The sequence below is a fragment of the Pomacea canaliculata genome, linkage group LG8, assembly GCF_003073045.1.
Source record: "Pomacea canaliculata isolate SZHN2017 linkage group LG8, ASM307304v1, whole genome shotgun sequence".
In the NCBI taxonomy this organism is placed as follows: Eukaryota; Metazoa; Mollusca; class Gastropoda; order Architaenioglossa; family Ampullariidae; genus Pomacea; species Pomacea canaliculata.
This window is the reverse complement of record NC_037597.1, coordinates 20088611-20105492: the sequence shown is the minus strand read 5'-3', so window position 1 is coordinate 20105492 and position 16882 is coordinate 20088611. Positions and strand designations below refer to the sequence as shown.

The 16882-nt window shown below is 37.3% G+C and overlaps 2 protein-coding genes across 3 annotated transcripts in view; one reads left to right on the top strand and one right to left on the bottom strand.

Annotated features, from left to right (window-relative positions):
• The first annotated feature begins 868 nt into the window (after window positions 1-868).
• Window positions 869-4426, top strand: LOC112570226 (phosphatidylinositol N-acetylglucosaminyltransferase subunit H-like). Of its 2 annotated transcripts, none has more exons than XM_025248569.1 (5): window positions 869-1044; window positions 1433-1508; window positions 2032-2159; window positions 3490-3570; window positions 3889-4426. In XM_025248569.1, the coding sequence occupies exons 1-5, from the start codon at window positions 901-903 to the stop codon at window positions 4036-4038; spliced, it is 579 nt and encodes a 192-aa protein (XP_025104354.1). In that variant the 5' UTR covers window positions 869-900; the 3' UTR covers window positions 4039-4426. The 2 variants fall into 2 exon arrangements, with proteins under 2 accessions (XP_025104354.1, XP_025104353.1); XM_025248568.1 differs by having other exon boundaries at window positions 3847-4426.
• Window positions 4394-16882, bottom strand: part of LOC112570418 (signal-induced proliferation-associated 1-like protein 2) — a 47064-nt gene continuing 34575 nt past the window's right edge. The window contains exons 18-28 of the mRNA XM_025248833.1: window positions 15028-15071; window positions 13851-13974; window positions 13032-13331; window positions 12907-12926; window positions 12766-12809; window positions 12071-12239; window positions 10986-11188; window positions 10630-10769; window positions 9660-9792; window positions 9401-9503; window positions 4394-9164 (exon numbers count right to left, since the gene is read on the bottom strand). Coding sequence (XP_025104618.1) covers window positions 9021-9164; window positions 9401-9503; window positions 9660-9792; window positions 10630-10769; window positions 10986-11188; window positions 12071-12239; window positions 12766-12809; window positions 12907-12926; window positions 13032-13331; window positions 13851-13974; window positions 15028-15071 — 1424 coding nt within the window. The 3' untranslated portion in view covers window positions 4394-9020. The remainder of the gene's footprint in view (window positions 9165-9400; window positions 9504-9659; window positions 9793-10629; window positions 10770-10985; window positions 11189-12070; window positions 12240-12765; window positions 12810-12906; window positions 12927-13031; window positions 13332-13850; window positions 13975-15027; window positions 15072-16882) is intronic.

Below are 16882 nucleotides of genomic sequence, written 5' to 3'. Positions count from 1 at the left end.
TCAACGGGAACATCACTACACCCCGTGAGCGTCTCTTAGGCACTCATGTTCTCTGTTCATCTGTACATACGCGTAGAAATATATATATATTACAATGTTTGTAGAAAATCGTTGCTTATTTACTTAGATGATTTCCATATATTCGATCGAGTGACTATATAAACATATATAAACACAGCAGGTCCAGGACTAGTATCCACAGACTTAATAGTCATATGAACGCTAATTAAAAATAAAAGTGTTCTGAAATACCATATATCTGCTTTGAGTTTACCATTAGCGTTTTTTTGTGAACAAAAATAATATATATATACATCAATTAAACCATCAACGCAATCAAAATTTTAGCTGTTTTGTAAATTTGTCGCATTACATCCAGTCTCTACAGATTAAAAAAATTACTTTTTTACCCGATGAAGCTTGATGATGAATTTGAGAGCGAAAATTGCCTTCACCTGTAAATGTAGATTGGAACTGGGGAATATATGGAGACGTGGATGATAGGGAAGGGTTTGGGGTAGGTGTGGGAGGAGAGTCGCTGTTCCGCGATGCCGCAGTTATTGGTTACTGTTGATGGTGCCCTATTCTACGTGTTATTCCTTTCTCTCGAAGAGGATTGACCATGCTTTGGCATATTTTCAATCACTATAGCGCTGTGTGTGAAAGGGAAATACATATAGACGAGGCGTTTTTTTTTTTAAGCAAGGGAGATCACTATCAAGGCATATTAAGGGAGGCCACCAAGAGAGAAGTTCCGATTGACAATACGGAATGCTCTTATCGCGTCCTATACACACTGTGCTCTTATGGGAGTCAATAGCGACCACAAAAATGGCATGAGTGATTACAAAAAAGAAGAAACCTGATTGCGCGAAAACTTAGCTTCAAGACTATGGCATTATGATGACCAGTCTAATTCACAAGAGCTATGGCCGGTTGGGATCAGAGTTCATCATTCGACATCCATGTGTGCCTCACAGAAAACTATTTATCGTTGTGTTCATCGCTTTCATTACTTTATTGTTGTTGAAGCTTTATGAAATGGTAAGTAAAATGCCCATCAAGTATTCACTAATAATACTGCTATCGTTTACTTTTCAATTTAAAAAAAAAATTTATTTGAAGTTTCATTCTACAATTTAATGTTGAATGATCCCACTTGTAGATCTTACCTTTAAAAAAAAAATCTAAAAAAAAAATATATATATATGGTTTTAAGCATATTCATAGCTCTCATTTTTTCACATTTATGTAGGTACTGTAATAATGTACAGTTTTGCCAAAAGAAGTGTTAAAAAACAAATTTATAAAAGTTATCAAATTATTCACAAATTTAACTTTAAATTTTTCAAGATCAGTAAGTATTGAAAATTTGTTTTTAAATTTATTTCTCATGAGTTTGAAGGCATGTGTACACTGTGTTTTCCTCCAGGACATCATTTTCTTGTGGTTGGCATCCCTGACTGGTGCTGCACTTGTGTTCCAGATTTTGTACAGAGTGAGTGAAGGTATGTTTTCACATCTTTTAACAGATTGAGAAAAATAACAGAAGTAAGTAAAAATTGAGGTATATGCCTGATCAAGTTAAATATTTTTCAGGCCTGTTGCAATGTTTCGTAGGTAGTCTACAAACTCGAGATAATGAGTTTTAAAGTGAAATATATTAATAGTAAATGACTCATTGTACTGTCTCACATAACTTATAAACTAAAAATTCCATTGTCACAACACAGACTTTAACACACATCCCTACCCTTCCCACACCATGAAGCACAAAAAATTAGAAATCTGGTCAGTGGAACAAGTATTTTTTAAAATCCCACTTGAATCGTTAAAGCTGGCACATTTCTCAACCATTCTGGGAGGGATTGCCCAATATGAGACTATATCTGAGAATAATATACAGAAGCACTAAAGAATATGAGGTTAGTGTCCCAGACTTTAATGTGAACTATTCTCAGTAACATGTTATCACAGGTCTAGTATCTCTGCCAATGTCCGTGTGGTGTCAGAATTGGGTGCTTGTTTCAGAAACGTTGCTGGTTGTACCATCTGTGGGTGTGCAAGTCAAAACACAGTATTGGTTAGGTAATGAGAAAACGGAATTCTTTGACAGATCTTGTGTGAAGGGCATTATCATTAATGAAGCAATTACAATGGTAAGTTGAAGGAAAATGCAATTAAACAGCAAGTTGGGCTTAAATGATACTGACATTTTGAAACATTTCTGCTCAAAATTTCAGGTTGCAAAACCATGATTTACTAATAATTACAGCTATAACAATTTTGGGGTGGTACGCTACCTTTAGCCTCTCTGGCTTTAGCCTCTCAGTCATAGGTTGGTTCCACTACTATTTATCTGATCGCAGCCAGTCTGTTAGTGTCCACAGCTCTGCATCAGAACCTACTGCTGTGCTTTATAGAGTGCCTCAGGGTTTGGTTCTTGGGCCTCTTTTGTTTACTGCCCTTGTCTCACTTTCTCTGAATTCACCATTGCTTTCTCTCAGTCTGTCAGAAATTTCTGATCGACACATCGTCTTTCTTGGATCATGTCAACTCAGTTTGCAAATCCATCTTTCTCAAACTGCACAGGATCATCTGCATCAGACATTTTCTCTCTGTTGCCTCTGCCAAGCAGGCCAGTTTGCTTGGCTCATGCCAGATTTCTCTCTATTCCACGTGTCAGACCGAAGACATTTGCTGTCACTCTTTCTCCGTCTCTGATCTCAGTATGTGGAATGACCTGCCCTGTCTCCCCACACAGTGGAGTCAGTATTTCCTTCCAGTCTGGACTTAAAATATATCTCATGGCCTCTTTCCTTACTGCCTCCAGTTCTCGTAAAGGTCATTGAGCTGGCCTCTGTGTGGGGAGATATGCTATACAAATCCTTTTATTACATGAAGGCTGCAAGCATTCACCCAGTTTTCCAAGTGCAGTTTTTGAGTTTCCTAAGTCTGCCATCATGGATCTAGGATTGTGCCATACAATTTGGAACCTGAGTACAGCGATTTGAGGAAGACTGGTGCAGTAGAGAAGTCCGCTATCAAATAATATCACCTTTGTCATGAATTAGGATGCGTTTCCCATCACTAATGGGATCTAGCTAGCATTGCTTTAGACATGACTGCAAGTAAACAGTTTGAGACAAAAAATTGTGAGCGGAAACAGTTCAAAACTTCAATACTTATCATTTAGGCTCAACATGCCATTTCATTTAATCAGCATACTTCTTATTGTTGAAAGGTGAATGGGATAGATTTTTGTCAGTTTCCAGCAGCATTCAAAAATAAAAGTTCTTAAGAAAATTTCTACCACTTATGACTGAACATCAGTAATGCAAATGGGATTGAAAAGTTCCTATTATTGCTTTCTTTATGATCTTTTATCGTTGAGATGTGATCTACCATCTAGCATTCAGTATTAATCAGAGTCTGTCTTCTGTTTTTCCATATTCTAATCTGCTTTTTACTCTCCCATGGTATTTGCAGCAATCGGTGATATATTATTTGGCGGTTCTTCTAACCAACAGCAAGTCAGGCAAAGTTGAACAAGTGTATCCACTTTTCACTGTAAGTTCAAATTACAAAGTTTATGCTGAACACTTTCCTTTGTAACCTCACACTAAAATTTACATTAGTGCATCTGTGTATCTTTGTTACCTATTTCATTCTATAAATGGTAGTGTACAGCATTAATACATATTTGCACTTGAAGGAGTCTTGCAAGACAACTTACAAGAATTTTGTCAAATTTGCATGCCATAAGTTGACGTTAATTAGTATGAGGATGAACAACCAGTATGGTGATATTGATAGCTTTTTATTATTTCTCAACTTTTTGTGCAGCACTCTTGGCCTCAGCTGAAAGACTTAGTTCATATGTATCAGGTTGTGCAGAACATTTGGGATAACCGACACATGATGGGACTGACCTCAATGACCAGTGAAAAAGATGACTATTTGTGTGAGGGGTCTAGTCAAGGACAAACAGCAGCAAAAGACCTCATGGGAGGAGGGGATGACAGACTGAGACCATGACAATCTTATGATTGGCAACATGAGATTTAGTCAGCCTACCATTATCAAATTTCATCTTAGTCACCACAAAGGCACCTCAGTCCTCAGATTAACATTTTAATGGCAGCTATGGAAGAGCATCTTGATTATTTTTGTCCATATTTAAAAGATGCAATGAGACAGCACCTGAACAGGATGTCAGGTTTGGTTTGAAATAACATTGATGGTAAATGTCGCTGAAATCAGAAGAGACACAAATTCAGAACTAAAGCTTGCATGTTTTATTGAACTTTTGCGGGATGTGCCTACCACATTCCTTCAAATGCAAACATCTCAGGTTTAACGCTGTTATGAATCCATTCATACCACCAAATAGTTGTTACAAAAATGTTTATTTTCACATACACTGTTTCTTTTCCTTGAGTTGTTGATGACATCAGTGGAAGATATGTGTATGAAATGAACAATGATTACAAGCCAGAATATTTATGAATAACTGCAACAGGCCCAAGACCATATGTTATTCACACAAAACATAGTGAATTAAAGGTAATCAACATATGCCCTTCACAATGCATTAAAATGTTGCTGCCCTTCATTAGTTCGTTCACCAGTATGTACAGGGGAAAAAAAACTGACACCACACACAGGAGGGGAAGGTATCTATACAACTTTTGTCTTTAAGATAAAGTATGTTGCTGTAAGAATGTATTTCATTTGGAACAGTTATGGCCATTATTTATTTTCACCTTCAAACTAAAACAATTTTGTTTGGTAAAATCATTAAAATGTAAAACTCGTGACATAAAATAATGTCCAGCTTCACTTAACCAGATCTGACTAGCATGTAACCTGGTACAAACTTGGGGCATGCTTGAACAGGCAAAATGCAAAAATAAAAGCACAACAGCCTTCCTGTTCAAGTGAAAACAAGAGAGCTAACAGGAGTCTGGGTGAGTGACCTGACAATACACCTTGCACCTGGAATCAAACTTTCTCACAACCACACCCAATATTTCCTACAACGAAAACAATATCCTGGAGGTAGAAGTGTGGAGACTTGTGGATTCAGCAGGTATCAAAAGCCTCAAAATTTACTCTTTGCCACACATGGGTTCTGAAAGATGCTCTAAACATTAACAATTCCCAAGAAAACAGACGTTGGTCTCTTGGGCATAACAGTCTAAAAGAAAAAAATTTCATAACTGGGGAAAGGCATAGCGATTTTAATCACAGATGCACAGAACAGTCCAAGGATAGTAATACAAGAGCCGGGTGCACTCACGTTTTCTTTCCCTTAAAAGATTTCTAAAAGAATAGGAACTATTTACAGAAATTTTCATAAAGTTACTGCAGAGAATCTTGTCAAATTAAAAGCAGATTCCAAATGGTATGCTCATAATGCTGAAAACAGGTGAAGGAAGAGGTCCTAACTACCATGCTGGGAAGAGTGTCTCCTGTGCTGAGGCTACTTGCGATGTGGTAGAGAGGAGAGCAGCAGCAAGTGTCTGGACGGAGCAGTGGCCTGCAGTACTTGTATCAACCAGATCCCTCCCATGCCTTCCTCTAATAGGTGAAAACAATTACAAATTATGCACAAAACAACTCTTGTCAACCAAATGACTATTTCATAGTTCAAGGGAAATGAATTACAACATTCTTCACCTACCACGTCATCCAGTCCTTTACATTTAAAAAAAAGAAAAACCCACTGTTTCATGTGTCAGATTAATGAGTAGATGAATTTGCTGCACGGTGCATCGAAAGAATACCACACTTTGCACAATGCAACCACTTTGTCAAGGATTTAAAGAAAATCATGTACGTCCACTCAGGACAGATGACACATTTTGGAGTATTCCTTCTGATGGGAAAAAAAACCAATTTTGTCACATTATTGCTAGAAAACACTGCTCCTCTATCTTCACCAGGATCAAAATTCACCACACTAGCAGCAAATAAAGATTAGTCATAATTCATATCTGCCAATTCCCTGTTGTCAAACTCGGGGAAAATATGTTTACCATGCCTGTTTTGCCTTCCCCATAACATTGCATGCCAGCTTTCACTTTAGCAGTATGAAGTGCAAAATTTATTACAACTCTTCATTTAAAATGAAAAGCCTTAGCAGTATAATTTGGAAAACTGAGACCAACTCTATGAAACAGACTTTTTTTTTGGGGGGGGGGGGGTCTTTTGAGCAGTACTTTTCTGGAAAAACCAGGTGACTTTTGACTTGTGCATAATGTTTAAATTCAAACACTCAAGATGAACAGAAGTGCTGTCTGGCTTAAAGAAACAGTTGTAAAAACTTCGCAAACTGAAAAGATTATCTCTTCATAATGGCTGTTCATGTATTGAATGACAATCTAACAAAGCAATGAAAAACACACACAGTCACATTACCATGACAAAGCCAGATGGAAGTACTACTCTGGGTACAATACACAACTGATAATGGGAATCACAACCTAATCAAGGTTTTGCACAAAATTGTTGAAGTTACCAAGGCTATTGCACCATTTTAAAATACCCTCCACCCAAAAATAAATACAATCCAACAGCAACTGATGAGATGCATTCAATTGCAAAACAAAACAAAATCTGTAAAAACTGCCCTTTATCCTCCTTTGACTATAAATAACCACACAACTGCACAGTACTAGCAGTTTTTTTCTTGTTCATTTGACCTGACCAAGCTTGCACAACTGTTAATGGCACCAAAAACCAAAGACCAATGCTGTGTAAAGAAAAGTTTCAACAGCCTAACAGAGAAGTTAAACAATCTGAGCTCTCTTTTGTTTCATTTTCAAAGTGTTTTGTACCACTTTATTTTACATAGCTGTAGTTAGAATTTAACTTTTTTCTACTTATACCAGGACTCTAACGTTTCTACCAGGACACAGGTCTCACCATAAAGATTATGAAAAACCAGACATGCTCATCAAATTTGACAAATCTTGACCAAACAAAAACATGGATTGGCAAAGATGGACATAAAAACAAATCTGTTGGTGGAGACTGCCAATCAAGGTGAGAAAAAAAATGTTGCTTGAAATAAACCAGTTTGTTCCTTGTTAAGGGATCCTTGCAGGAAATATGTCTTTCCTCCCACAAGTGTTTCTCCTTAGTTTTAATAAATGCTGCAAGTCACCTCAGAGACATCAAATCCTCAGTGCTCTCCCTCTCGTTGATTTAATATACAAAATTACATGAATGCTGTAAGCCTTAATAAGCTAATTGCACACAGCATAGACATAATTATGGCCTGATGTGTTATGGGGCAAATAAACTCAAGACTTGCGGGACTTAAATACTAAAATACTTCAAAGTTTCTTTTTTGGTCTGCATTTTTTTCAGCGTTGGAGATAAAGCCTATTTTGAAGTTGAGGTCAAAATCTGCTCAGAAATAAACCCAGAGTAGTTTGCAACTTTACTGTTCACAAGTTTTTTTATAGCATGTGTCATACCTGTGAAAAATGTTGAAACCAAGGGATTCTTTCCCTCTACTTGCACAAATGCAATTTATTGCATTACTTAGGGCAACACCCATTAAACAAGAACTTTATGTGAGGTGGTTTGCATATGCCCCTACAATATTGCTAGCAAGAGGTACCATGAGACAAAACAATAAATCACAATTGTCTAAGTGCCTCGATTACTGTTTTTGTTGTTCAGCAACCTCTGTGTACTCAAATACCCTCATTATAACCAGGCATCAAGAATATCACCTTGTACCCCAGTGCTAATGATGTTATCGTGTGATCAGAACTGCTAGCTTTGTCATATTTCAGAGGCCTGCTAGCTGCACTCACAACTTACTACTTCAAAGTTCCACTGATAAAAATCAGCCAAGGCTTATGGGGAAAAAAACCATATCAACTGGTCTTTTCCAGCTTACACTTAAAAAGTTGATATTGAAAGTGTATGAATTGGGAACAAAATGTGACACAAGATGCAGAAAGTGTAAAATGAAAACACTGCATCTAATGGGCAAGTGCATCTCCAGGAAAGACACAGGTGCCATCTGCCAAGAAAGGACAACTTGTAAATGTTCAAAACCAGAAACACATGCAAAGCATGGTTAGATGGGTTGTTTTTTTCTTAATAGTGCTCATCAATTATTTTCCAACAGTTTTTACCAACAAGCACTTGCTCCTGTCATCTCCCTCCCATAAGATCTAGTCCATGCATGAGTGCACCCTTGTGATAGCTTGCGTAGATCCAAGCTTCTCGGACTGTTTCTTCGAATAGACACAGTTGCTTAGCAACCACTGAGCTGGCAATAGAAGACTAACATAACAGGTTTTCTGCCAGCTGTATAAAAGACAAAATCATTTTTTCGAGTTCTGCACGTTGCATACACAATGTTAGGACTTTATGATTCAGTATTTTAAAAAAAACTTTTAACAATTTTTTCTTGGAAAGAAAACTGCTTCAAAAACAAATCTTGAACTTTCTGAAGAATACAGCACAGGATTGAACTTGCATTTTGACTTAATTCTTCATTATGCTATGAACAAAAACTGTGATACACAAAAACTAACCATCATAGAAAAAAAAACCATGGTTTCAGTAATGGAAATAAAAACTGTTTTTAGGTCAACTTCCATGCATGATAAAAAAAAAAAAATGCTATACTCCCTTGTTCAGCATAAAACACTTTTGTGTATTTCTACCTTTAAACAATCTCAAGATTGATCATTTCCTCATGTCTTTAAGTCATCAAACAAGTGTTTATGCATTCAATGGTCTCGCACATACACACCTCTTGGCGCACACAAACATCAATCAATACAGGCACACGGATTGGCAGTTACTTAAAAAAATGCTTCTGAACAGAGTAGCTTTTGTTGCAGCCAGAAAAATGTTTATCACACACAATGCTGACGTAGAAATCTTTCTACCTCATGAAGACATCCCAGTACACGTACTGTTAACCTCCACACAGCAGGAGGAAAGGCACAAGGTCACTAGTGTCATAAAATCCACAAAGAGGGCAGTCACTGACGGTCGATGGTGTTAAAAAACCATTCTGTGAACCGACGAAGTTGGGCAGCCGCTGTCTGTGACTCCTCTTGAAGACGGACATTGTCTGCTCTCAGGTTCTGGACTTCAGTCTCCAACTTTGAGCTGTGCAGGCGTTCCTGTACAGAACGACCAATGACTGAAAACAGCCTTTTGTGCAAAGTAGGACATGATACCAAACAAAATCACACAATTTGCTTCTTTTTTAATTTTCAGCATACAACTTGAAAATATGTTTTGATGATGCAGCAGTAAATTTACTTTTCCCATGTCAAGGACACCAGATCTGAGCAACTATGTATGGGTCCATTTTTTATGCACAAACTCCGCAAAAAAAAACCCACAAGAGTTCTACCTTTTCAAGATCTTTCTGAAGTCTCTGCACTAGCAGTTCAAGGTCTTTGACACGTTGTTCTGGAGTCACAGCCAGTGAGACCCATGATGGAACTGCTTTAATTCTGAAAAAGCAAACACACCCATTCAATATTTTTTTTTTTTTAAAGTTTGGTGCAATACATCATACCCCAGACTAGCCACACATGCACCCCTACACACAACCTTCTGTTACTAAATCCTCCAATTCTAAGCCAAGGAAGGCCCTAAAGACATCTTACCCAGTAGCAGAAAGAGAAACTTCATGTTTAGGTGATGGTGGGCGAGGTGGGGGTGGTGCCTCATCATCAGAACATGCTTGCCCATCAATATGGTCCTTTTTATGGGGCACTAGTTGGTTAGTTCGATCATCACCTAAAAGAGTAACATTAGCAAAAGATTAGATAGCAACATCATTTCCTTAAAAAAAAAATTGTCGCTAAAGGTTTTTTTTAAAAACCTGTAATAGTCTGTTTCTTTAAATCAATAAAGTCACCTCCCTTTCCAACAAGATGTCTCCATTAGTTGACACATTTTGGCTATTTTACAAAAATTATGTAAAATTAACTACCGTAAAAATATATTTTTTAATTAGCTTTAAATACTACATTTAGCAGATGTGAACTGTTTCATTTGTATGAAATGTTATATTTTGGGTTTGTAGAAAATTCACATAAATCAGCATACCCAAAACTGCCTTTCAGATTTGTATTTCATAAGTAGGCCCACAGTGAAAACTTCACATATATGTAAAAAGTTCCAGTTATTAATACACAAGTAAACTTTTTCCTCCTAAAATGTATACATACTATCCAGAATCAGTAAAATCACAAGATACACAGTAATTCAGCTGATTATGTGGACGAAACCAACATAAAATGGTGGTGTGGGGTGGGGGGGAACATCAAACCACGTATTTTATGTTTTGTTTACCATACCACAACAAACTTTAATGTTATGTCATACTAATAAGAAAAGCAGCTTGTAGAAAAATGACTAAGTTTTAAAATGAGCTATTTTTTTTCCTGTGCCGTTAATTATTTGTAAATTAAAAAATAATAAAAGCACTGTACACATGTATGGTGCAACTTCTTAATGCGAGCCACTGGCTATGCTTGCTGGTTATATTGTGCCTTGATGAATGTCAATGTAATATTCTATGTGACATAAGGAAAGCCCCTTTGCTGCTACAGCCTCTCTCTCTCCCCTCACCTTCCATAGCCTTGGTGGCCACACTGACTAGATCAGACCAATCCAAGCCAGCTGCTGACAGGGGGATAGGCACGTGTCGTCCCTCTCCTACTGCTTTACTTCTTAACCTGCTTGTGTCTAGGCCAGATCGAGATGACAACCTGGCAACAAACATTTGTGAAATGACTCACTAGATGCTTAAATACACTGCTTTAGGTTTCCTTAGCACGCGGATCAAATGCAGAACAAAGACACCTCATTCCTCTATGGTCTCAGCACAGCATTGAATTTAAGATGGGTTCTTTACAACATGAAGGAGAGTCTGTGTCCACTGTCAAGTACAGATCACCACAAGTTATTTGCCGCCTCCTACTAACCTCAGTTCTACAGAAGCAGGATCTGATCCTGAACTGGAGTCCATTGACCTAGCTGGCAGTGCTGTAGTAAAAAGGACATCTTTTCCAATAGTGAGGTCACCTGTTGGTGTGCCCAGCACACCCTTTGTGCTGTGCAGACTCTCGTCTGATAATGTGCGCTGTAGTGGCCGCCCACGCTGATTACTAAATGGCTTGCATTGATTCTGAAAGAAACAATCATCAGACCAAATGTTTTCCTTTCACAAACCAACAGCAAAAACCTTTTGTTTCATTTTAAAGGTAAAAACGTGTTTAAAAGTATTATTAGTAATATAATACTTAATACTTAATAGAATAATGCTTAAACTCTCAACAAAAATAGAAAACTTTAATAGAATACTGTAGACAGCAGAAAGATATAACTTGTAAATGCCCTAGTTACTTGGTTGGTTGTACTTTATGCCAGCAACTAAGGCTATATCACAGTGACCTATAGTAAACTTTATTTTAAAAGTTTAGGGGCAAGTTCCCCAAGTGTTATAACCACAAAATCTTAATAAAAAGCCAACACAAGAAACAAAAATAATGTTAAAAAACTGAGTAAAGTGTAAAAGAAGGGTTGTGGCCCTAAAAGCCCAAAACTATTGTAAATGCCCTAAATCCAACATGTATTGCAAGAATGCTTTGAGAGTCACATTGCTAGTTTTCAATAAATCTATCAAAGTCAAAATGGTTTGATGTACATGGATTGGAAAAAAAAAGGCCAGATTTAAGGGCAGGAAAATGTCACCAAACCCTCACTTTTAGCTTAATCAGTTTATTTGAAATATTTAACCTATATAAAAAGACTAAAAAGTTGTTAACTGATTAATATTATCACACAAATGATTTTAAATAAAGTTTGACGATTCAATGAACAGACTTTGTTCTAATGTACAAAAACTGACAGCTTTCATTTTTCTTTGAAAAAGAGATACATAGGCTGCTTTTTTCAGCATAACCCTATATGTACTCACAGCCTGACCCTGTAACTACTTGCAGCCTAATTGTAACTACTCACGGAGTAACCATGCAACAACTTGCAACCTAACACTGTAAGTACTCACAGCCAGAATGGCTAGATCACTCTCTGTGATATCAGGGTCAATCAGACGTTTTAGCTCCTCCTGGAAATTCAAGCGTGACCCTCCTGAATTTGAAGGCCTTGTGTGATTTGTCACACCTGGGCGAAGACGAGAGTTTAAGGATTCTTCTGAAGACATACCTGACAAATTCCTGCAATTAAAAATACAGCACATTATTAAGTAGTCTTGGAGATGCCCCTATGTTTACACAACTAGACAGCATTATGCAGTCCTGGACATGTCAATGCATCTTTCTAAAATGCTCTTTATTAAGTTGGGTTTTATAACAGTTGTGTGTAAAAAAACCAGCTATGAAAATATACAGCAAATAATGATAAATGGAGAATGTTCCCCAGACACAACCGTGGGAGAAGCTGGTTTTAGTGGCCATGAGAAATAACTTGGACAGTGGTTATGGTCAAACTTGCCAAATGTTACCCACAAACAAGCATTTGTGATCTGTTTGCTGTCACTGTCATAAATCTACCAACATTCATTCAAGGTCAGGAAGTGGGAAGCGACCAACATTTATAAATGCAGACAGATGACAGAAGCAAAGAAAAGATATTAAACCAGATATTAATTCATTCTGTGAAATAATGGGACGCTGAAGCCTGGCAACAAGACAGGAAATTGCAGAGGTAGCGTATGTTATCAGTTCTCAATATCACACTCACTTGTTAGAGGACCGAGGACTGCTGTTGTTACTGCTAATGGTGAACTGTCAAGATGCTTTTTCCATCCATGTGTCTTCCACACTTGAGTGGAGTCCTTTCGATGAGCATGTGCTTCATCTGTAACAGACAAACGCTAATTACCAGCAGCTGAAGTGCTTTGTCTTTTATAGTCAACTCTTTCAAACTTTAAAAATCCTACAAAACTTGCCACTTCCCACCCTGTCAGAAAAAAAACCCTGATTGAACTGTGCACTTCTTTTACCTACCTCTTTTTGATACGTGCAGTCCATCCTGCTTTGCACAAGCAATGGCTGATGATACTGAAGTGGATGACGGCACATGTGCAGCTCCTTCAGTTGCCTGGCCAACAACAGATGGCGCTACATATGCTGCCCTTTCACCTACCTGGCCAGCACCAGGTGGTGAATTCTGGGGCAGAGGAGGGGGTTCATGGCCCAGAAGATACTTTGTATTTTGAGTCTGTTTTAGAAGCTCAAGGGCAAGCTTACCAGTTGCTGGTAAATTGCTGTGTGTGTACTCCATTGTAAACTGTTTTCTCAGAGGTCCTGCAAAAGGAAAGAGAATTTATTTGCCTCAGAGTCAAGTCTCACGGAGACATGTCAAGAGGAAAATGACCACAGTAGTACAAGTGTGATAAGACACTTGTATGAAACGGTCTAAGAACTACAAGACCAGCTGGTCCTTTGATGAAAATAGCTACAGGGACAAAGAAGAGGGATAATCAAGCCAAATAAAACAAACAATGGTCTTGTTGTTTATTACTGGTGACGATAGCACATTTTTACAAATCTTTCAACTCTATTATCAGGGATGTAATAAAAACTCCTAAATCTATGTCATTTACCATGTTTAGCAAGAACAAGTTATTTGCCAGTTTGGATTCTTCATGCTCATTTTAAATTTCAGATAACAAATATCTTCATCTTATAATATGTGCTAATCTCACTTTATTATTATTTTGAATCATGGCAGTTACACAACAGGCAGCGCATTTTTATTTTTAAAAAAGCAACAAACACAATATGAAGAGCATTATATGTGTAAATAGAGAGAATGAACAATACCACTGTATGCGGGATGCTGGGACAGGGTGTTGTAGATGCCCTCTGTGCTAGTCAAGTATGTGCTGGAAGTTGCTGAACCCTCCATGCTCAAATAGTTGCTGGCCTCCCCTCTCCGCAAACCCCCCTGAAACATTGTTATAATCCCTGCTGGTTACATGCAAGTCTTCTTGTCCATAAGGCATGTGCAGGATAATTTTTGTTTTTTAGACTAGGCTACCATCTTGCTGAGATTAGGGTAATACTTCTGATTTGCATATCTGCACAATGATTTTTGTGATACAGACAGCATATATACTGGTACTGCCTATGTAGTGACTACAATATGATAAATATTAACTAAATTTACTACAAGATAGTACAAACAGTGCAAACAGTGGGGCCAGAAGTATCTTAGCAAAAGACAGAAATACAACTAAATGCTGTAAAAAAGATTTATCTTTGTAAACCAGTTTTACTCTTTAAGTAAATTTAACATCATTTGTTTTAAGCCTAAGAAAATTAAAAACAGTAAAGATGGGATTATCAGTTAAGCCAGCAAATTATATATCTTCCCTTCATTTATTATTATTATTGGTCAAATCTGGCAGATTCATGATTTGGAGCCCTCATAATGGTACCAGTGAATCCTTAAAATGTTGTGATTCATCTAGGTCATTCTAGGAGGTTGGTGTTGATATGAAGTGCAATCTATATATGTTCCAGAAGACAGAAACTACCCTGTTGTGATAAAAAAAAAAAATGTCTACAAATGTTATTATGAATGCATAAAAATTTTGTTGAATGTGTTCCTTGTTCCAAAAATCTGATTCAAATTCAGAAATCTTTTATTACAAACATCACTGATCTGGTTAACCGTAAGTTTTTAAAAGGTTTCTTCTGATGCAGCTTACGTCTGGGGAAAGTAACTGTAGAGCTAATTTGGGCAACCTCAGAATTTTGCATGTAAGACTTGTTGTCTAAGTTTTTATACAAAGTAGGGCATTTTATAAATATTAATAATAAGTTTCCAAGTTTGAGGAAACAGCTGCAGTTGACAAAAATGAAGGATGCCACTGATGACCCGCTGTCTGTGCTCATTTATACTCACTGTGTCCTGCATTAATTACTCCATCACCACATGCCACACCGTGAAAAAATTAGTTATTGCAAACTTCTAGTCCAGCAAAATAATGTTTACCTGAGTTTGTATCCCAGAGCTTGACAAACCTCTTCGGCTGATACCTGTGCACAAGAAAAGAAGAGCATTGTTTTGTTTTTTATAAGAATTTTAAGTTTAACTACTAATGCTAAATCTTCCAAATGTTGGGTTTTTTTTTTAATTGACTGATTCAGGGTTGAAGAAACAGAGAAGATGAAAGTGAAGAGACTTTAGTTACATATATATATTCTCTATATTGTTGCTTAATCTCTGAACATTGCTCTTCAGTATTCAGCATGTAAAGGCAGATACAGTGGTAAAAAATTACAAGTGTTACTACAGAGCATTTCAAAACACCAAAGGTTTAAATGTTACAGTAATCCCTTGCCACTTCACGCTTCACCTTTTGCGGCTTCACCATTTCGTTAGTTTTTATAAGAAATTAATGGGAAAATGATTAGCAAATCTAAGCTTCTTCGCGGATTGTCTGCAAGATTTTATCAGTGGAAAATATATATATATATTATGAATACTTAGATGAAAAAATCCCAAAGTGTATAAAAATATATTACTAATATTAATTCTAGTAAAGAAATATTATAAATAATAAAATTAATATGAATTACAGTAAATAGTGCATGTATATACTTTAAAAATGAAAACCAGCATCACTTGCCTGAGACGCTAGGCGCCTACTCACAATTGTAAACAACACACGATTGGCTGGTTGCTAGAGAAGTGACCAACTAGAGAGTGCTGCGTTGATATTTTGTTGGTTTTTTTTGTTCTATTACGATACTGTATCACTCTACAGTACATATTATGTGTTTGTTCTTTTATTTACTGTTGATACATGCAAGACAGTGTGGGAATGGTTATTACGGAAATGGGAAAGGTTTATGTAGTGTAAAAGTATGAAGAGGGTTTATAAAACCTTAATATAGTGTATAAATACATAAATAAATATACCGTTTCTATTTTGCGCATTTTCAGTTATGGCGGGTGGTTCTGGAAAGCATCTCCCACAAGAAACGTGGGATCACCGTTACATGCTTTAATATTCTCGTGGTAAAGATGTTGTGTTGTAAGTGTGCATGCATATACATAAATCTATACTTTATATTAATGTCAGTAAGACACAGACTAGTTTAAGCCTATTATGATATGAATCAACTAACAATCTAAACTCTTTATTTCACTTTGATAGGGCTTTACCGTTCATGCAATCTACTGCTTTAAAATATGGCTGCTTATTTTCTACAATTATGTCTTTCACACTTTTTATTTTTGAAAATTTAGTCCTTATGTGACAATTAGAATTCTGCAACAATGTAGTTGCAATTCACTTGTCAAGATTCACACATACACATGTGCACATACAATCTAGAAAGTGTAAATTCTATTCTTACACTGACATTTGACCTGACTTCTAATCTGAGAAATCAATGAAATGCAACTGGTCTTTACTGATGTGATTTTCTCCCTTCCCACACAAGCGCGCTGGCAGAGCCATTGCAACCAAGACTTGTCCGCCCATTCGGTAACAACACAAGAGTCCACTCAAGTCTTCCTGCACCTCGCACACGCAAACACTGTGGCGACGGGCCGAGAGTTGCGCGAGGGCTAGAAGAAACAACTGCCTACCTGTTGGACGTTGACGTTACATCAATACCAGAGTCCCCGTTTCCTGGATGAGATACTTCCCCTCTTCCCTCGATCGTCGTTTCACTTCTGAGGGGGTGAGAGTGAGAGAGAAAGAAGAAACTTTTGAAGTAGCAAGGTTTAAGCCTGACACACTAAGCGCAGAGCAGCGAGCGCCGAAGCAAGAACGTTCTTGGAAATGTGCCCGAGATTCGTAGTTGACGGGGTGAGCTGGAGGTCGTCAAAACGACCT